Genomic DNA, 20,000 nt, shown 5'->3' with positions numbered 1-20,000 from the left:
GTGAAGCTGCGTCCTCCTCCACGCTAAACTACCTGAAAATAGTCCCAATCATTTGTGCTGCATTAGAGCTGGAAACACTAGTTTGTTCTGCGTTGATGAATCATTTCTCCAGAGATGAATAAAGTGATTGTGAGGTTGTAAAGATAGAACTAGTTTATTATGAGGTGATGACGTCACACAGACCCTCACATTGTCCTCGTGGAACTAAATAGTTTGAACTGCTTCCTTTTCTTACCTTCTACTAACCTCAAGTTGTCTTTAGAGAGAAAACATGTAAACATTCATACATGTATTACTTTACTGTGGAGACGAGTTTACTACAGCCTCATATAAAAATAAAAATGTCATCAAACTTTACTTCAGTCCAGTAAAAACTGCATGATTACTGGACCAGTGTCTGGTAGAAAGTTCCGAGGCATTACGTGATCCCTGGAGTCCAGTCAACAACCTGTCCACTGTGCTGGCAGTGTCCAAGAATTCATTTCTTCATTCATTCCTGCTGCACTACACCACTTGGGGATCCACAAATCCAACAGTTTCTTCCTCTTTATTTTCTCTAGAGACTGAGCTGCTGTCAGTTTCTTACCAAGTTCAACCTGGTTTCTGTATTCTGATAAAGTAGAAAACCGTCTGGTGACGGTAAAGACGAGCTCTGCTTGTTGTTTGTGCAGCTTTCTGTTTGTTCAACATTGTCCTGCATCACCGTCTTCCCTCTGCTCGTCTCATCCTCAGATCGCCCTGCTGGACTCGCCCACCGCTCTCAGCATGGAGGAGAAACTGCACCAGAATGAAGCGCGGGTCAGTCTCACAAGTGCAAAACTACGATCTCGGCAATTTGTTTCCATGACGTGACCTGGAAAGACATCAATTGACCTGTGTGACCACCTCTATTGGCTTGTGTGTCTGAATTGTGAGGCCATGGCTGACCTTTGACCTGCTGCAGGTGCTGGAGCTGACCAAAGAGTGGACCAACAAATGGAACGAGACTCAGAACATCCTGAAGGTAAGACTGGTGTGCAGGTGGACCGACAAACACTGCTGACGTCACACTCACTGTGTGTGTGTGTGTGTGTGTGTGTGTGTGTGTGTGTGTGTGTGTGTGTGTGTGTGTGTGTGTGTGTGTGTGTGTGTGTGTGTGTGTGTGTGTGTGTGTGTGTGTGTGTGTGTGTGTGTGTGTGTGTGTGTGTGTGTGTGTGTGTGTGTGTGTGTGTGTGTGTGTGTGTGTGTAGGAGGAGACTCTGGCTCTGAGGAAGGAGGGGATCGGTGTGGTTCTGGACTCTGAGCTGCCTCATCTCATCGGCATCGATGACGACCTCCTCAGCACCGGCATCATTCTCTACCACTTGAAGGTCAGAGGTCATGAAATCATCAATGTAGGCGCCGCCTGCTAGTAACAAGATGGACTGTTCATTAAAGTGTGTGTGTGTGTGTGTGTGTGTGGCAGGAGGGTCGGACCTTTGTGGGTCGAGAGGATTCGTCGTCGGAGCCGGACATCAGTGAGTAAATCAAACTTTCCTTCCGTCCCCCTGGCGGTCGGTGTCTCAGCGTTTCTGAAACCTGCTGCTGTCCTCACGGTCACCACGAGAAGACGATCTTGTCCTGTTGACGTCAGCGAGACCCTGCGGGGTGTTTCCTCCCTCAGTCCTCCACGGTCTGGACCTGGAGAGTGATCACTGCGTGTTCGAGAACCACAACGGGACGGTGACTCTGGTGCCGCTGGGCGGAGCTCAGTGTTCAGTGAACGGTGTTCAGGTGGTCGAGCCTTCGCCGCTCAATCAGGGTAAGAAATCAACAACAGGAACTACAGCACATTATAAACAAACAAACACTCAAATTATGTCCAGAAAATAAGAAGAAACTGAGCTGCGCTGAAGCTCGTGAGCAACGCTGCACTGCCATTCATCGCTGTACTGGTCCTGCTGCAGTTCTTGGATTGGCCTGAGGGGGCAGTGTTGTGTGGTGTTGTACAGGAGCAGTGATCCTGCTCGGGAGGACCAACATGTTTCGCTTCAACCACCCGAAGGAGGCGGCCCGGCTGAGAGAGAAACGGAAGGTGAGGCTGATCCCGGCCTTCACACCTGTTGTGTGTTTGTTGTCTTGACAGATGTTGTTTTTTCTCACTCAGAGTGGTTTGTTGACGACGTTCAGCTTGTCCATGACCGATCTGTCCAAGTCCTGCGAGAACCTTTCTACTGTGATGCTCTACAACCCCGGGTATGTCCAGCACTGCACAACACGACACTGCACAACACGACACTACACAACACGACACTGCACAGCACAGCACAACACTACACAACACGACACTGCACAGCACAACACTACACAACACGACACTGCACAACACTACACAACACGACACTGCACAGCACAGCACAACACAACACAGCACAACACGACACTGCACAACACGACACAACACAACATTGCACGACACTGCACAACACGACACTGCACAACACAACATTGCACGACACTGCACAACGCGACACTGCACAACGCGACACAACATAACATTGCACGACACTGCACAACGCGACACAACATAACATTGCACGACACTGCACAACGCGACACAACATAACATTGCACGACACTGCACAACGCGATACAACATAACATTGCACGACACTGCACAACACAACACTGCACAACGCGACACTGCACAACGCGACACTGCACAACGCGACACTGCACAACGCGACACTGCACAACGCGACACTGCACAACGCGACACTGCACAACACGACACTGCACAACGCGACACTGCACAACGCGACACTGCACAACGCGACACTGCACAACACGACACTGCACAACATGACACTGCACAACGCGACACTGCACAACGCGACACTGCACAATGCGACACTGCACAGCATAACATTGCATAACACGACACTGCACAACGTGACACTGCACAGCATAACATTGCACAACACTGCACAACACGACACTGCACAGCATAACACAATATTGCACAACACTGGACGACACAACCTGCACAACACTGCACTACACAACACAGCACCCTGTGCGGTCTGATGGCTGAAAGTGGGAATCCACACTTGGAGCGCCACCTGTGGCCAGCGGGGGTCAGCGGGGCATCAGCGGGGGGTCAGCGAGGGCCAGCGGGGGTTCAGGACACTGACAGGCTGAACAAGCTCCTGATTGGATGAGAGTCTGAACTCTGGTCCAGGAACTTCAGGGACAGGAAGTTGTTGTTCAGCTGAGGTCAGGGGGAGGGTGGAGAGGGAGAGAGGCTGCTCCTCCACCCAGGAACTAGAGGGGGTCCAGGCAGGCACCTCCTGGGGGTCCAGGTACCTCCTGGAGGTCCAGGACTTGGGTAGACCTCCATGTTGGTCTGGGAAGCTGAGAGGAGGGATGGTGACCTCTGAACCTCTCTGGTCTTCATGTTCCCATGACGATTCCTTCATTGGGGGGGGTGGGGGGGGTCATTCAGAGACTTTGACATGAAAGACGTTAACTGTTCCACCTGTCCTGTTGTCAGTCTCCTCAGTGAGAAGAGCCCCGTCTTCCTCAGGTATTCTCACCTGTTCACTTCCTGTCCTCACTGTCCCTGTTGACCCTCAAACCTGTAACTGGTGTTGACTTGTCAGTGTGTCTTTAGTGCCTCATGCTTGTCCTCACCTGCTTCTTGTCCTCATCTGCTTCTTGTCCTCACCTGCTTCTTGTCCTCACCTGCTTCTTGTCCTCACCTGCTTCCTGTCTTCACCTACTTCCTGTCCTCACCTGCTTCCTGTCCTCACCTGCTTCTTGTCCTCATCTGCTTCTTGTCCTCACCTGCTTCTTGTCCTCACCTGCTTCTTGTCCTCACCTGCTTCCTGTCCTCACCTGCTTCTTGTCCTCACCTGCTTCTTGTCCTCACCTGCTTCCTGTCCTCACCTGCTTCTTGTCCTCACCTGCTTCTTGTCTTCACCTGCTTCTTGTCTTCACCTGCTTCTTGTCCTCACCTGCTTCCTGTCCTCACCTGCTTCTTGTCCTCACCTGCTTCCGGTCCTCACCTGCTTCTTGTCCTCACCTGCTTCCTGTCCTAACCTGCTTCCTGTCCTCACCTGCTTCTTGTCTTCACCTGCTTCCTGTCCTCACCTGCTTCCTGTCCTCACCTGCTTCCTGTCCTCACCTGCTTCTTGTCCTCACCTGCTTCCTGTCCTCACCTGCTTCCTGTCCTCACCTGCTTCCTGTCCTCACCTGCTTCCTGTCTTCACCTGCTTCCTGTCCTCACCTGCTTCTTGTCCTCACCTGCTTCCTGTCTTCACCTGCTTCTTGTCCTCACCTGCTTCTTGTCCTCACCTGCTTCCTGTCCTCACCTGCTTCTTGTCCTCACCTGCTTCTTGTCCTCACCTGCTTCATGTCCTCACCTGCTTCTTGTCCTCACCTGCTTCTTGTCCTCACCTGCTTCATGTCCTCATCTGCTTCATGTCCTCACCTGCTTCTTGTCCTCACCTGCTTCTTGTCCTCACCTGCTTCTTGTCCTCACCTGCTTCCTGTCCTCACCTGCTTCTTGTCCTCACCTGCTTCTTGTCCTCACCTGCTTCATGTCCTCACCTGCTTCTTGTCCTCACCTGCTTCCTGTCCTCACCCGCTTCCTGTCCTCACCCGCTTCCTGTCCTCGTATGCTTTTTGTCCTCACCTGCTTCCTGTCCCCAGGCTTCCTGTTGTTGTGTGTGTTTGTCTTTTTGTCCTGTAGAGGAACTGAAGGAGGTTTTTGTTTCTTCAGGCTGGAGTTTGAGCGACAGCAGCGTGAGGAGTTGGACAAACTGGAGCTCAAACGGTGACAAAGTCCAAACTTTCTTTCACACGTTGACTCGTGTTGATTAGAACATTTCTGCTGTTTCTGAAGACGCGATGGCGTCGTGGTTGGTTTGTGTCATAAGTGAGGTGTGTGTGTGTGCAGGAGGCTGATCAAAGAGATGGAGGCCAAGCAGCAGAGCGAGAAGACGGAGCTGCAGCGCCTCCAGCAGGAGGTGGATACTCAGCGGAAGGAGTCGGAGGAAGTGCAGCAGCGGATCCTCCGTCAGGAGGAGAGCCTCCGCCGCCGCAGCCAGGACATCGAGAGCCGTCTCAGAGACTTCCTGGCCGAGAAGGAGCGCTTCGAGGAGGAGCGGCGCTCTGAGATCCAGGGGGCGGAGCTCGAGGGCAGCCGGCGACGCAGGCCGCAGCCGACCGCCGAAGGCGAGGAGGTGCAGAATGAGGAGCGGCGGCGGCAGGAGGCGGCGGAGCAGACGGAGATCTACCGTGAGCTGGAGAGGCTGAAGAGGGAGCGTGAGGAGCAGAGGGTCCGTCTGGAGGTGGAGCGGCGGCGGCTGGAGGAGCAGGAGAGGGAGCAGATCAGTCTGGTGGGGAGGCTGGAGGAGCAGCTGAGGGAGAAACACGAAGCGGCGTCCTCGCTGCTGACCAGGGAGGACGCCTGCCGCCTGGAGGAGGAGCGCCGGGCGCTCGCCGACATCAGGGAGACGCTTCTCCGCGCCAAGGAGGCCGCTGAGCGTCCCGACGTGGACGACTCCGGAGAGGAGGCGCAGGCCGCCCAGACTCGCTACCTGGACTTCAAGGAGGCTCAGGTGAAGGAGCTGGGCCAGCAGGAGGAGGCGCTGCAGCAGCAGAGGGAGCAGCTGGAGGAGGAGGTGGTCGCCGAGCGCAACACGCTGCTCCTCCTCACACACGGCCTGAAGGAGCGGCAGCAGCAGCTGAAGGAGGCGCAGGAGAGGGGAGCGCAGGACGCCTCCACCGTCGGCCAGGAGGAGCAGCTCCTCCAGCAGGCGGAGCGGCGGCTGCACCTGAAGGAGCGACAGCTGGTGAGCCTGGCCGACGGACTCCTCCCCGCCCTGGCCGAGGAGAAGCAGCGCGCCGCCGAGCTCCTGGAGCGCGGCGCGGGAGGCGCCAATGGGAACCCGCCGCCGGGGCTGGACAACACTCTGTACGAGGTGGAGAAGGAGCTGGAGGAGAAGGAGGAGCGGCTGAGCGCCCACTGGCTGAGCGCCCAGCAGCTGCAGCAGCTGCAGGACACCTACGAGTTCACCGCCAACGTGGCGCGGCAGGAGGAGAAGGTCCGGCGCAAGGAGAAGGAGATCCTGGAATCCAAGGAGAAGCAGCAGCGGGAGGCCATGGAGCAGGCGGTGGCCCGGCTGGAGAGGAGGAACTCCGCCCTCAGGCGCAGCGTCTCCCTGGAGCCTGACGGCGAGGAGCAGCGGAACCACGGCGCCGCCTGCAAGACGCCGAGGACGGAGGCCGAGCGCGACCAGCAGAGGTCAGTAGAGGCACAGTAGAAGCTCCCATTCCTTCTGGCTACAATCAGTTGTAACTGTAAAGGACTGATTGTAACTATAATTGATTGTAACTAATAGTTGCAGGTATTTCTAGAACAGCGTTTTTCAACCACTGCGCCGCGGCACACTGGAGTTCCGCGAGATCTAGTCAGGTGCGCCGTGGGAAATGATCCAATTTCACATTTTTCTAAAAGGACATCAACTTTCACAGCTGTGAGAGCAGCAGAGTAATACTGTGGCGAGCGCCGCAGAAGAAGTGCTCTGAGTCGAGGTTCTATTCTGCCAGCTGAACACTAGAGGCTTTTATTTTGACATGAACACACACAACCGGAACTTCATAACAGGATGAGACTCCACACAACATTTCTCACTCATGGTTGCACACCAACATCCAACAAACCAAACTAGACGAAATAATGAACTATCTGAACCGAGGAACAAAAACACAACACAAGCACAAACCAACACACACAACAACCCGGACAATAACCCTCGATAACCTCTGGCTACATATAACCTGAACTCCCATCATGCCCTGCAGCGACCACCTCCGTGATCGCTACAATACTCTTCACCACTAGAGGGCAGCACAGAACTTTGCCGGTGAAATGGAAAGTGACAGACGTCAGTGTGGTTCATCTCCACCTCCTGCTACCATCTTGTATCAAAGTACTGTGTCAGTGACAGTGATGGAGAAGTTTTTGAAAAGGAAGAATGTGAACCAGGATCTCAGCTCTTCATCCATCAGGTCCAGGTTTCACACTGAGGGAGTCACGATTAAAAAAAGAAATTGGGAAATACTTTTTTTCTGTATTTACTTGATTCCCGTTGATAAAACTTTGAAGAGAATGACTTTATATTGTTAATAGAGGCTACAGAGTTTCACATTTTAACATTTTCAGGTGGTGGTGGTGGTGGTGGTGTGCCTCCAGATTTTTCCAAAGAAAAAAGTGTGCCTTGGCTCAAAAAGGTTGAAAAACACCGATCTAGAAGCCATGTTACATTCCAGAGTGTTTGAGTCTTTGCTGTCGGTTGGTGTTTAGGCTGCAGCGGGAGATCGAGCTCCTCCGTCGGAGGATCTCTGAGGTGGAGGACTGCCGGGTTCAGCCGGCGGGTTCGGAGGACAAGACGAGTCACAGCAGCTCTCCTACGCCGCTGCCGCTGGCAGACGACAGGTACGGCCCTGGGCCCGCAGGGGGCGCCGGCGCTTCGTCTGCTCCGCCCACTGACCCCCCGCTGTCTCCGTCAGGATCAACGCCTACATCGAGGAGGAGGTGCAGCGCCGCCTGCGCAGGATCAACCTCCTGAACGGAGACGGCAGCAGCGGCCATCTGTCCGAATCCTACGACTCTCTGAGAGTAAGAACCAGACCCAACTGGTCTGAACCGCCACCAGATCTGGTCCAACCAGGTCTAAACTGGCCCAGAATCTGGTCCAACCAGGTCTAAACTGGCCCAGAATCTGGTCCAACCAGGTCTAAACTGGCCCAGAATCTGGTCCAACCAGGTCTAAACTGGCCCAGAATCTGGTCCAACCAGGTCTAAACTGGCCCAGAATCTGGTCCAACCAGGTCTAAACTGGCCCAGAATCTGATCCAATCAGGTTTAAACTGGCCCAGAATCTAGTTCAGCCAGGTCTATACTGGCCCAGAATCTAGTTCAACCAGGTCTAAACTGGCCCAGAATCTAGTTCAGCCAGGTCTAAACTGCCCCAGAATCTGGTCCAATCAGGTTTAAACTGGCCCAGAATCTAGTTCAACCAGGTCTAAACTGGCCCAGAATCTAGTTCAACCAGGTCTAAACTGGCCCAGAATCTAGTTCAACCAGGTCTAAACTGGCCCAGAATCTAGTTCAGCCAGGTCTAAACTGCCCCAGAATCTGGTCAAATCAGGTTTAAACTGGCCCAGAATCTAGTTCAACCAGGTCTAAACTGGCCCAGAATCTGGTCCAACCAGGTCTAAACTGGCCCAGAATCTGGTCCAACCAGGTCTAAACTGGCCCAGAATCTGGTCCAACCAGGTCTAAACTGGCCCAGAATCTAGTTCAACCAGGTCTAAACTGGCCCAGAATCTGGTCCAATCAGGTTTAAACTGGCCCAGAATCTGATCCAATCAGGTTTAAACTGGCCCAGAATCTGGTTCAAACAGGTCTAAACTGGCCCAGAATCTAGTTCAACCAGGTCTAAACTGGCCCAGATTCTAGTTCAACCAGGTTTAAACTGGCCCAGAATCTGTGTATCTGTTTGTGAGGTGTTCATGATATGATTGAAACCCTGAGCACAATTTTGTTTCCAGGACGATGAAAAGCAGAACCTGAACCCCCGGAGGCTGAAGTACGAGGTGAGAACCTTGTCAATCACTGTCGCGTTTTAATCATCAATCACTGGAAATCTGATGTGACATGGTTTCTGCTGCTTGAGAGCGAATCCACATCACCTCAGGGTTAAATCTGGTCACAGTTTAGTTCTACAGAGGTTTTCTGTTAATGCTTCCAGGGGTTTTCAGCAGATTTGAGCAGTTTTTCATTAATCTTCCAGCAGTTTTCTCTTGAATTAGATGAAGATTACTTTACATGGATGAGTGAACTGAACACCTCTGAAATCAACTGTCAGCCTGTTTTAAACAGTTGGAGGTTTTCTGGTGATTCTGTTCCACCTTCTAGTCTTCAGTTGAGTTTGAGGCCTGAACCTGTGCATCATGATTCATGGTGCTGCTGTTCGACGTCTGGACTGTTTGGCTTTAGCCTTAATGAAGCTGCGATGAACATTATTTCACTCTTGTCGACATAATTTGCATGAAAATCTCACCTGTTAATTTTGAATCACGTGTGACCGGTGCACCTGGTGATGGAGGCGGCAGTAATTCTCTTGGGGTGGATGATGGACTTCGGTTTGATTCACTCAGCCGTCTGGACGATGTAGTCACCGCCTCCCCTTCTGCTCACAGACAAACTCCTGGTTTAGTGAGCCGCCTTCCCACCAGTCCGCTGGAAACTCTCTGAGCCTCTGGGGAAACTTGTCAGAGCTCACAAACCTTCAAGAAGAAGTGAAGGATGTCTCAGCTGAAGCTTCGCCCGAAAGACGGCGAGAGCTTCACCACTGTGACGACGGAGGTGCAGTAGAAGCAGTTTGTGAAGGCGTGACCTCGCAGAGCCCCGAGACCCCCACACCCGATGGAAACCGGTGTGACCCTGGTTCCTCCGGTCCGGCTGATCTAACGGAGTCTCTGCTCCCGTCGAGCTCGGAGGAAAATCCTCAGACACAAACCGTTCTGCCGGAGGCGGCCGAGGTGGGACATGCTTCAAGAACTCAGTCCCAGGAGACGGTGGTTGGCGATTTGCTCGGTACCTTCCAGCCTCCTGCCGATCACAAGAGCCCGCAAGCCGAGCAGGGGCCGGCCACTGGCCGCCATGTTCTGGGCTACTTTGCAGGAAAACTGTCGGAGGTGTACCGAGGCGCTGGGCGGAGGCTACAGGGCACACGGGAGCTCATCGGACACGTCGGAGTCGGAGAGGTGAAGCTGGTCCTGTCCCAGTATGTGACCATGGTGTCCAAAGAGTTCCCGCTGGTCCACCAACGTCTCCAGCCCCTCCAACAACTGGTGTCTCCAGCTCCCCCAAGACTGGGCGTCCGGGAGACGAAGCAAGTTGAGCTGGTGGACCTGTGCGGGGACGGAGGCCCTGGTGTCCCTCAGAGCGAGGGTGGCTCCGGGGTGCTCAGGGTTGCAGCAGCTTGGCCTGCGGGCTCGCTGTCCTCCGTCACAAACTCCGGTCCTCCAGTGCATCGTCAGCGGCTCGTCCAGCTGCCGCCGGCTCTGTCTCAGTTGCAGGAGTCTTCATCGCAGCAGATGCTGGAAACTCTCCAATCTCTGGCGCCCCAAAGGGAAGGTTGTGACCTTCTGAGTGTCTTCTGGCTGAAGGCCGCCGACAGCAAGCAGCCGGTCCCCAAGCCAGCATGTCTTCTTCTGTGGGAGGAGGAGATCACCGTCGTCACAGCTGGGACTCGCCCCGAAGACGCCACAACGGTGGTTCAACGCTTCAGCCTCAGTGGAATAGGAGAGATCCAGGTTGGTTTGGCGGGACAGCACGTCCGGCTGATCACCGAACGATCCGTCTTGGCCATCTTCACCCACAGCAAAGAGCTGACTCAGCAGCTCTGCAGGGCCTTGCTGACGGCGCTCCGTCCTGCAGGCTTCTCCGAGGAGACCCGGGCCCATCCTCTTCTGTCTGGGGACCTCATGGTCCTCTCGCTGGACTGGACGTCCAAGGTTTATGACCTCGTCCTGGACGGTCTTCGCCTCGCCTCCAGATTCAAGCGGGTCCTTGCAGACTTGCTGTACATCGTCCAGGGAAACATGGAGGGTCCCGACACTCCGTCCCTGGCGGACGTCCGTCCTCTGCTGTACACCAGTGTCAAAGTCCAGAACAGGAGTCCAGTTGCTCAGGACACCATCGTCCAGTTCCTCCTGACTGACTCCCACCTGGCTCTCCTGCGAGAGGACGCCATCTTCCACCCGGCCCCCCGGGGGTCCAGCCTGATCCCCGCCTGCCCACAGTTTCAGGGGGTGGAGCTCCGCCCACGCTCTGACATCAGACGTCTGCTCGTGCGGCCGAAGGACGACTGTCTGCTGGTCGAAATCGTTTTCATACGTAAAAAACAGCGAGGCCTCTCCTGGAAGTTATCCTTCGGATGCACGGCCGAGGCGCATCAGTTGATCGGTCACCTGTGTGAGGTGGGCGGAGCCTCCTGACCTTGCGGGGACAAAGGTCCTCCAGACGGAGCTGATGACATCATCAGTCCTCCATATTGACTCTAGATTTAATGATTAAAAAAAAAATCCTCTAATAAAGTTTTAGCTTTTAATCACTTGCCTCATTGTTTAAATGCAGAAGTTGATCTAAAATAGTAATGGTGGGAAATAAATTATTTAAAAATACCAGAAACATTGTGATGTCATATTATGTAAACAACAATAAACATGGAGTTTCAATCTTTGTCCTGATTCAACTCTTTCTGGTAGTTTCACAGTAGTTTACGGCAGGTTGCAGGAGTGTTACTGAGGTTTATTGTAGTTTTACGGAAGTGTACCGTAGTTCACACATTTCACTGGTTCCTCAGTCATTTTAGTCATTTAACGTCATCAGCTGGAGTTTATATTTTACAGTGGATTTAAAAAAGGTTTTACAGGAGATTTACAACAGTTTAGAATACTTTACCATGGGTGTGTAGTTGTAATACTTCTTTACAGTAGTTTTGTAGCACTTACAATGGATTTACTGTAGTTTTACAATTGTTGTACTATAGTTTTACCAGCAGATTTACTGCAGTTAAAAAGTTTTACAGCTTATTACAGTAATTCACATTGAAAACTGTGGATTTCCAGTTTCACAGCTGTTTTACATAAGATGCACATCAGTTTACTGTAGTTTTACAGCAATTGACAATACCATGGACGTGCTTTTGCAACTGTTTTACAGCAATTTACAGTAGCAAGTCACGGTAGTTCCACTGCAGTTAATGCTAGTTTTACACAGTTTTACAGCATTTTACAGTCATTCATCTTGAAACCGTGCAGAACTATGGCCCTCCAGTGTAACAGCGGTTGTACTGCAGTTTTCAGTGTCACCTTTCCTTCTCCTCCCTCCCTTCCGCTCCCTCTCTGTTGGCAGCATCACCTGGTGTCTCGTCTTCCTGTGACGTCTGGTGACGGCGCTCACGACCCGGTCAAAGTGAGCATCCCTCGCTACGTCCTGCGTGGTCAGGGGAAGGACGAGCACTTTGAGTTCGAGGTGAAGGTGAGTCCACAGACCTGCCGCCGTCCCCGGGTTAATGTAGCAGGATGAAGTGAATCGCGTCCCGCTCGGTTCCTGTCAAAACAAACACAAGAGAACAGTTTATCCTGAACACATGTAATGGACGTTAACAAGACGGAAATAGGAGATGTAAGAAAAGAGCAGAAGATAAAGAAAGAAAAGTGAAAGAAAGGGGGGAAAAGAGTAATATCCTGTTATCCTACTATCCAGTTTTCATCTTCTATTGATTAGTCTTTCAGTTGTCTGTTGCTATCCGGGTTCCTGAAAGGACATTTCTTCCACTTGTTGTTCTGCTTCTTGTTTTTCCATCGTGTAGATTTCCTGTGTTATTTCTGTCCATTGTTCCCATGATCCACTTCTTTGTTGTAGCCTTTTTCCAGCTGTTAGTAATATTTTATGTTCCTGTTGGTTCTTGTCGGTTCCTGACGGTCCTTGTCGGTTCTTGTCAGGTCTTGTCGGTTCCTGACGGTTCTTGTCGGTTCTTGTCAGGTCTTGTCGGTTCTTGTCAGGTCTTGTCGGTTCTTGTCAGTTCTTGTCGGTTCCTGACAGTTCTTGTCGGTTCCTGACAGTTCTTGTCAGTTCCTGACGGTTCTTGTCAGTTCCTGACGGTTCTTGTCAGGTCTTGTCGGTTCTTGTCGGTTCCTGACGGTTCTTGTCGGTTCTTGTCGGTTCCTGACGGTTCTTGTCGGTTCTTGTCAGTTCTTGTCGGTTCCTGACAGTTCTTGTCGGTTCCTGACGGTTCTTGTCGGTTCTTGTCGGTTCTTGTCGGTTCTTGTCAGGTCTTGTCGGTTCTTGTCAGTTCTTGTCGGTTCCTGACGGTTCTTGTCGGTTCCTGTCGGTTTGTGTCAGTTCTTGTCGGTTCCTGACGGTTCTTTGTCGGTTCTTGTCGGTTTGTGTCAGTTCTTGTCGGTTCCTGACGGTTCTTTGTCGGTTCTTGTCGGTTCGTGTCAGTTCTTGTCGGTTCTTGTCGCGACGCTGCTTCAGAACAAAGTGTCTGTGTGTCCTCAGATCAGCGTGATGGACGAGACCTGGACGGTGTTCCGACGCTACAGCCGCTTCAGAGAAATGCACAAGAGCCTCAAAGTGAAATATCCGGAGGTGAGATGACTGACTGATGCATGTCGGGGTCAAAGGTCACAGCAGCAGGATGTGACATCATCGAAACAAGGACACACTTTTGCTCCTTTTCAGACAAAGGTTGGATGTAAAAGTCAAATGTCCCTGTTTACAGGCAGTGGTTTCCAGTGTTCCAGTGTTGACACTGGTTTCTAATGTTCTCTGACACTGGTTTCTAATGTTCAGACAGTGGTTTCCAGTGTTCAGACAGTAGTTGACAGTGTTCAGACGGTGTTCAGACAGTAGTTTCCAGTGTTCAGACAGTATTCAGACAGTGGTTTCCAGTGTTCAGACAGTAGTTGACAGTGTTCAGACGGTGTTCAGACAGTGGTTTCCAGTGTTCAGACAGTAGTTGACAGTGTTCAGACGGTGTTCAGACAGTAGTTTCCAGTGTTCAGACAGTATTCAGACAGTATTCAGACAGTGTTCAGACAGTATTCAGACAGCGTTCAGACAGTGTTCAGACAGTAGTTTCCAGTGTCCAGGCAGTGTTCAGACAGTAGTTTCCAGTGTTCAGACAGTGGTTTCCAGTGTTCAGACAGTAGTTTCCAGTGTTCAGACAGTATTCAGACAGTGTTCAGACAGTATTCAGACAGTATTCAGACAGTGTTCAGACAGTAGTTTCCAGTGTCCAGGCAGTGTTCAGACAGTAGTTTCCAGTGTCCAGGCAGTGTTCAGACAGTAGTTTCCAGTGTCTAGGCAGTGTTCAGACAGTAGTTTCCAGTGTTCAGACAGTATTCAGACAGTGTTCAGATAGTAGTTTCCAGTGTTCAGACAGTAGCTTCCAGTGTTCAGACAGTGTTCAGACAGTAGTTTCCAGTGTTCAGACAGTATTCAGACAGTGTTCAGACAGTAGTTTCCAGTGTCCAAACAGTGTTCAGACGGTGGTGTCCATTGTTCAGACAGTGTTCAGACAGTGTCCAGACAGTAGTTTCCAGTGTTCAGACAATGTTCAGACAGTAGTTTCCAGTGTTCAGATGGTGTTCAGACAGTAGTTTCCAGTGTTCAGACAGTGTTCAGACAGTAGTTTCCAGTGTTCAGACAGTGTTCAGACAGTAGTTTCCAGTGTTCAGACAGTGTTCAGACGGTGTTCAGACAGTAGTTTCCAGTGTTCAGACAGTGGTGTCCAGTGTTCAGACAGTGGTGTCCAGTATTCAGACAGTGTTCAGACAGTAGTGTCCAGTGTTCAGACAGTAGTGTCCAGTGTTCAGACAGTGTCCAGTGTTCAGACAGTGGTGTCCAGTGTTCAGACAGTAGTTGACAGTGTTCAGACGGTGTTCAGACAGTGGTTTCCAGTGTTCAGACAGTAGTTGACAGTGTTCAGACGGTGTTCAGACAGTAGTTTCCAGTGTTCAGACAGTATTCAGACAGTATTCAGACAGTGTTCAGACAGTATTCAGACAGCGTTCAGACAGTGTTCAGACAGTAGTTTCCAGTGTCCAGGCAGTGTTCAGACAGTAGTTTCCAGTGTTCAGACAGTGGTTTCCAGTGTTCAGACAGTAGTTTCCAGTGTTCAGACAGTGTTCAGACAGTATTCAGACAGTATTCAGACAGTGTTCAGACAGTAGTTTCCAGTGTCCAGGCAGTGTTCAGACAGTAGTTTCCAGTGTCCAGGCAGTGTTCAGACAGTAGTTTCCAGTGTCTAGGCAGTGTTCAGACAGTAGTTTCCAGTGTTCAGACAGTATTCAGACAGTGTTCAGATAGTAGTTTCCAGTGTTCAGACAGTAGTTTCCAGTGTTCAGACAGTGTTCAGACAGTAGTTTCCAGTGTTCAGACAGTATTCAGACAGTGTTCAGACAGTAGTTTCCAGTGTCCAAACAGTGTTCAGACGGTGGTGTCCATTGTTCAGACAGTGTTCAGACAGTGTCCAGACAGTAGTTTCCAGTGTTCAGACAATGTTCAGACAGTAGTTTCCAGTGTTCAGATGGTGTTCAGACAGTAGTTTCCAGTGTTCAGACAGTGTTCAGACAGTAGTTTCCAGTGTTCAGACAGTGTTCAGACAGTAGTTTCCAGTGTTCAGACAGTGTTCAGACGGTGTTCAGACAGTAGTTTCCAGTGTTCAGACAGTGGTGTCCAGTGTTCAGACAGTGGTGTCCAGTATTCAGACAGTGTTCAGACAGTAGTGTCCAGTGTTCAGACAGTAGTGTCCAGTGTTCAGACAGTGTCCAGTGTTCAGACAGTGGTGTCCAGTGTTCAGACAGTAGTGTCCAGTGTTCAGACAGTGGTGTCCAGTGTTCAGACAGTGGTGTCCAGTATTCAGACAGTAGTTTACAGTGTTCAGACAGTGGTGTCCAGTGTTCTCAGACAGTGGTGTCCAGTGTTCAGACAGTAGTGTCCAGTGTTCAGACAGTGGTGTCCAGTGTTCAGACAGTAGTTTACAGTGTTCAGACAGTGGTGTCCAGTGTTCAGACAGTAGTGTCCAGTGTTCAGACAGTGGTGTCCGGTGTCCAGACAGTGTTCAGACAGTGGTGTCCAGTGTTCAGACAGTAGTTTACAGTATTCAGACAGTGGTGTCCAGTGTTCAGACAGTAGTTTACAGTGTTCAGACAGTGGTGTCCAGTGTTCAGACAGTGTTCAGACAGTGGTGTCCAGTGTTCAGACAGTAGTTTACAGTGTTCAGACAGTGGTGTCCAGTGTTCAGACAGTAGTGTCCAGTGTTCAGACAGTGGTGTCCAGTGTTCAGACAGTAGTGTCCAGTGTTCAGACAGTGGTGTCTAGTGTTCAGACAGTGGTGTCCAGTGTTCAGACAGTAGTTTACAGTGTTCAGACAGTGGTGTCCAGTGTTCAGACAGTAGTGTTCAGACAGTGGTGTCCGGTGTCCAGACAGTGTTCAGACAGTGGTGTCCAGTGTTCAGACAGTAGTTTACAGTATTCAGACAGTGGTGTCCAGTGTTCAGACAGTAGTTTACAGTGTTCAGACAGTGGTGTCCAGTGTTCAGACAGTGTTCAGACAGTGGTGTCCAGTGTTCAGACAGTAGTTTACAGTGTTCAGACAGTGGTGTCCAGTGTTCAGACAGTAGTGTCCAGTGTTCAGACAGTGGTGTCCAGTGTTCAGACAGTGGTGTCCAGTGTTCAGACAGTAGTGTCCAGTGTTCAGACAGTGGTGTCCAGTGTTCAGACAGTGGTGTCCAGTGTTCAGACAGTAGTGTCCAGTGTTCAGACAGTAGTGTCCAGTGTTCTCAGACAGTGGTGTCCTACAGTTGTCCAGCCTGGACTTTCCTCCCAAGAAGCTGTTTGGGAACCTCGAGGAGCGAATGGCGTCGGAGCGTCGGACTCAGCTGGAGGTAAGACAGGAGACAGAACCCTGGAGGTTTTGTCCTCGTCTGTCTCGGTCCTGGACTGAGGCGGTGTGCTGCAATACCGTGTCTCACCTGCAGGCCTACCTGAGGAGAGTGTTCCTGGTGATGAGGACGTCGTCCTCCTCTCCTCTCAGACCGTCTGCAGACGACCGTCTGTCCAAACGAGACGTCTGCGACTTCTCACCGTTCTTCAAGAAGGGCGTGTTTGAGTCCAGCAGCCATGGCACCGGCTGAGAACCCCCTGGACCACCTGGACCACCTGGACCCCCTGGAGGGACAGTCCCGGTCCAGTAGGACCCACTTCTGCCTGGTTGTGATGAGCAGCTTGTTCCCAGGTTTTCTGCTGAGCTTCATGATTTATTATATATATTTATATATATTCAGGGAAACATTGATGCCATGCAGGACTGAGACCCCCCCCAGGACCAGGACTGAGACCCCTGGAGTCCCATCTGATGGGGGATGGAACTTGGTTTGACCGTTGCCACGGAAACACTATATGAGCTTTTTCAGCTGTATTTTTCCCCAACAACCTGAATGTAAAAACAAAAGGTCTGATTTCATCTCCCCTGTAATGTCCAGTCTGTCCCCCATAATTGTCCAGTCTGTCCCCTGTGACATCCAGTCTGTCCCCCATAATTGTCCATCTGTCCCCAGTAATATCCAGTCTGTCCTCCATAATTGTCCATCTGTCCCCTGTGACATCCAGTCTTTCCCCCATAATGTCCAGTCTGTCCCCCATAATTGTCCATCTGTCCCCAATAATATCCAGTCTGTCCCCTGTGAATCCAGTCTGGCCCTGTAAGGTCCAGTCTGTCCCCTGTGACATCCAGTCTGTCCCCCATAATGTCCAGTCTCTCCCCTGTGACATCCAGTCTGTCCCCTGTAAGGTCCAGTCTGTCCCCTGTAGCGTGTCGTCTGTCCTCTGCCTCCCGTCTGGTGAAACAGGACAGCCTCGACGTTAGCGACTCAGCAGAGCCTCCGCTGGCCGCCGGTGGTATTTCAGCCTGACGTCTCGGACGTTACAGGACCCTGCTGTTCCTTCATTTTCTTTTTGTTTTAATTATTTTTGATGCTGCAGATTGTACATTTTCTACTTTTGGGTTTAAAAATTTTTCTTTTTGTGGGTTTTGTTCATCGTTTTTCTGCTGAAAGTTGTTTTTTTTTTTCCTACCTGGAGTAAAGCCGTCGTTCTGCGAGACGAATAAACAGCATGAAATGATGAATACTGGTTTGTGGAGCGACCGGTGTGTTTTAATGGTTTCTAAAGAAACATCCCAGCTGAAGAGTCTCTGCCTCTGATCAGGTCCGACTGGTCGCTGCTGCCAAAAAACCCAGAAAAACTTGAATTTCAAACATTAAATATGACATCATATCATACATTTTAATGTTACATCTTCAAATTCAGATTCTGGGGCAGCCAGGCCGTACGCAAACACACCAACTGGACCAGGACCAGGACCTGGACCAGGACCTGGACCAGGGCTCACTTACATTCATGTTCATATTCTTTGTTTTGCTCATAAACAAAACTCATTTCCACATTTCAAGATGCAAAAAAACCCCCAAAACCTTTGAGCTGCTGAAAACATTGGTACTCTGTCCACATGAGAACGCCGTTTCACATAAATGCAACATTTTCGGCTGAACCTCAACACAGAAGATAATTATGACCCACCATCACCACGGTAACCAAATCCAATGACGGATGAGCTCCAGGTGGCGCTGCACAAGCTACTGGAACTAGCAGGGATCATAAGGTCGCATGGCGGATTTCTCCAGGACCAGGAGAATAGAATTGAATAGAACTTTATTTATATAGCGCCGTTCAGATGTCACAAGGTGCTTTACAGTACGACAGCGAAGATCATTAGAAATGCAGAAGCAAGGAAAACGTATAGTTTTACCAAAAAGTCCAAATGAGCAGCTCCAGGTCAAAGGCCTGCCGGAATACAGATGTTTTTAACTGCTTCATAAAAGCTCTAGTATCATACTTGACCTGTAGAATTCAATTCTATAGAAGTCTATGATCAGGACGGACAAACGCCTCATTCGGTGGTGATCCAGCGTTGCCGCCATATTGGATGAGGCCTCTCACTCTCCAGCAGCACCAGTCAGCGGGAGTTAATATAAAACTAGCAACCTTGTCCGTGTTTTGTTTACAAAAACTTAAAGGAACACAGAAGAGAGGACCAGTGGACCTTTTTCTGAAACAGTGCTTCAGCCCATGATGTATTTATATTAGTGACCCACACAGCTGCTCACATTAAAATCTCTCCTTTCTGCAACCCCTTTTTAAACATACTCACCTATATGTTTCTTACGTTATAAATATGTTAACTTCCCTTTCTCACACACACACGCATGTGTACGTGCCTGAAATAGTTACAATGAAATGAAAAAACTCACAGTACACCAAATCATAATATGAAGACATGCTTGTTATTGTTGTGTAGCTAAGGGCCGTCTCTCTCGCTCTCTCTGTTTCTAAATGTAAACATTCATTACTATGACATCATGTCAGTCTTTGTTAAAAAAAAGCTTAATACAAAGTATCTCAGCTTTAACAATCATACTTTTATTTGTGAAAATTTGGGGAGTGATCATTTTTCCAGAACTTTGGCATCATCAGTAGAAATAAATGCAGAGGAGGTGCAGGGTGACTCTTCAAGAGGCTCCAGTAGGCGGCGCCGTCATGTCTTCTTCTGCAGTGTTAGTGTACCTGGTGAGTCACAGCGCCCCTCCAGGCCTGGCACAGGTACTGCATGTCCTGAGGCCTCGAGTCGAGTCGTGTTCATAGAGACAAGACCTTGTTGGCAGAGCGGGGAGGAATGAGATGGTTGTGTCTGTGGTTAAGAATCTGTGATGGTGGTAACCATGGCAACAGTCTGGTTTCCCATCACATCCTGCTGCGACGTGTCGGCAGGCTGGCGAGGCGGCTGCTGCTCCCCCTGCGTGTGTGTCGCCTGCCGAGTGTGTGTGTTGCTCACACACACACTCAGCTCCTGCTGCGTCCGCTGCAGTGTGTGTGTGAGGGAGGAGATCCTGGACTGGAGCTGCAGCTCCTTCAGGCTGCGCCGCTGCTGCAGCTCCAACATCTGGCTCTGCTGAGACCTGAGCAGCTCGTCACGCTCACGCTGCACCTGCAACACACACACACACACACACAATGTTGGCAAGAGAAAACACACACACACACACTCTGTAGAGAAGAGAAAACACACACACACACTCTGTAGAGAAGAGGAAACACACACACATTTTGTAGAGAAGAGGAAACACACACACACACTCTCTGTAGAGAAGAGAAAATACACACACTTTGTAGAGAAGAGGAAACACACACACACACACACTGTAGAGAAGAGAAAACACACACACACACACACACACACACACACACACACACACACACACACACACACACACACACACACACACACACACACACACACACACACACACACACACACACACACACACACACA

At 50.6% G+C, this 20,000-nt stretch overlaps 3 protein-coding genes across 11 annotated transcripts in view; 2 read left to right on the top strand and 1 right to left on the bottom strand.

Moving 5' to 3' along the window:
• Positions 1 to 17,719, top strand: part of kif16ba (kinesin family member 16Ba) — a 22,291-nt gene extending 4,572 nt beyond the window's left edge. For 2 of the 5 annotated variants that reach the window (XM_080520610.1, XM_080520608.1), the window contains 17 exons: positions 733 to 798; positions 944 to 1,003; positions 1,230 to 1,349; positions 1,445 to 1,496; positions 1,643 to 1,780; positions 1,971 to 2,053; positions 2,126 to 2,214; positions 3,512 to 3,544; positions 4,742 to 4,795; positions 4,919 to 6,268; positions 7,331 to 7,462; positions 7,537 to 7,645; positions 8,581 to 8,625; positions 11,954 to 12,079; positions 13,106 to 13,195; positions 16,414 to 16,497; positions 16,591 to 17,719. In XM_080520610.1, coding sequence (XP_080376736.1) covers positions 733 to 798; positions 944 to 1,003; positions 1,230 to 1,349; positions 1,445 to 1,496; positions 1,643 to 1,780; positions 1,971 to 2,053; positions 2,126 to 2,214; positions 3,512 to 3,544; positions 4,742 to 4,795; positions 4,919 to 6,268; positions 7,331 to 7,462; positions 7,537 to 7,645; positions 8,581 to 8,625; positions 11,954 to 12,079; positions 13,106 to 13,195; positions 16,414 to 16,497; positions 16,591 to 16,746 — 2,787 coding nt within the window. In that variant the 3' untranslated portion in view covers positions 16,747 to 17,719. The remainder of the gene's footprint in view (positions 1 to 732; positions 799 to 943; positions 1,004 to 1,229; positions 1,350 to 1,444; positions 1,497 to 1,642; positions 1,781 to 1,970; positions 2,054 to 2,125; positions 2,215 to 3,511; positions 3,545 to 4,741; positions 4,796 to 4,918; positions 6,269 to 7,330; positions 7,463 to 7,536; positions 7,646 to 8,580; positions 8,626 to 11,953; positions 12,080 to 13,105; positions 13,196 to 16,413; positions 16,498 to 16,590) is intronic. The other 3 variants (XM_080520611.1, XM_080520609.1, XM_080520612.1) reach the window with 2 other exon arrangements.
• Positions 8,990 to 11,216, top strand: LOC308149087 (uncharacterized protein; the record flags this gene model as incomplete). The annotated part of the gene is made up of 2 exons (XM_080520730.1): positions 8,990 to 9,016; positions 9,232 to 11,216. 2 exons carry the CDS (start codon positions 8,990 to 8,992, stop codon positions 11,032 to 11,034), a joined length of 1,830 nt encoding a protein of 609 aa, XP_080376856.1. The 3' UTR covers positions 11,035 to 11,216.
• A 1,370-nt stretch (positions 17,720 to 19,089) lies between the features above and the next one.
• LOC308149008 (dynein regulatory complex subunit 4-like) overlaps positions 19,090 to 20,000 on the bottom strand; it is an 11,532-nt gene continuing 10,621 nt past the window's right edge. For all 5 annotated transcript variants that reach the window (XM_080520625.1, XM_080520628.1, XM_080520629.1 and 2 more), the window contains exon 9: positions 19,090 to 19,655. In XM_080520625.1, the coding sequence (XP_080376751.1) occupies positions 19,365 to 19,655 (291 nt within the window). In that variant the 3' untranslated portion in view covers positions 19,090 to 19,364. The remainder of the gene's footprint in view (positions 19,656 to 20,000) is intronic.

This window comes from Blennius ocellaris (assembly GCF_963422515.1).
Source record: "Blennius ocellaris genome assembly, chromosome: 3".
Classification (NCBI taxonomy): Eukaryota; Metazoa; Chordata; class Actinopteri; order Blenniiformes; family Blenniidae; genus Blennius; species Blennius ocellaris.
Note: the sequence above shows the minus strand (reverse complement) of the source record. Positions and strands in the feature narration are given on the sequence as shown.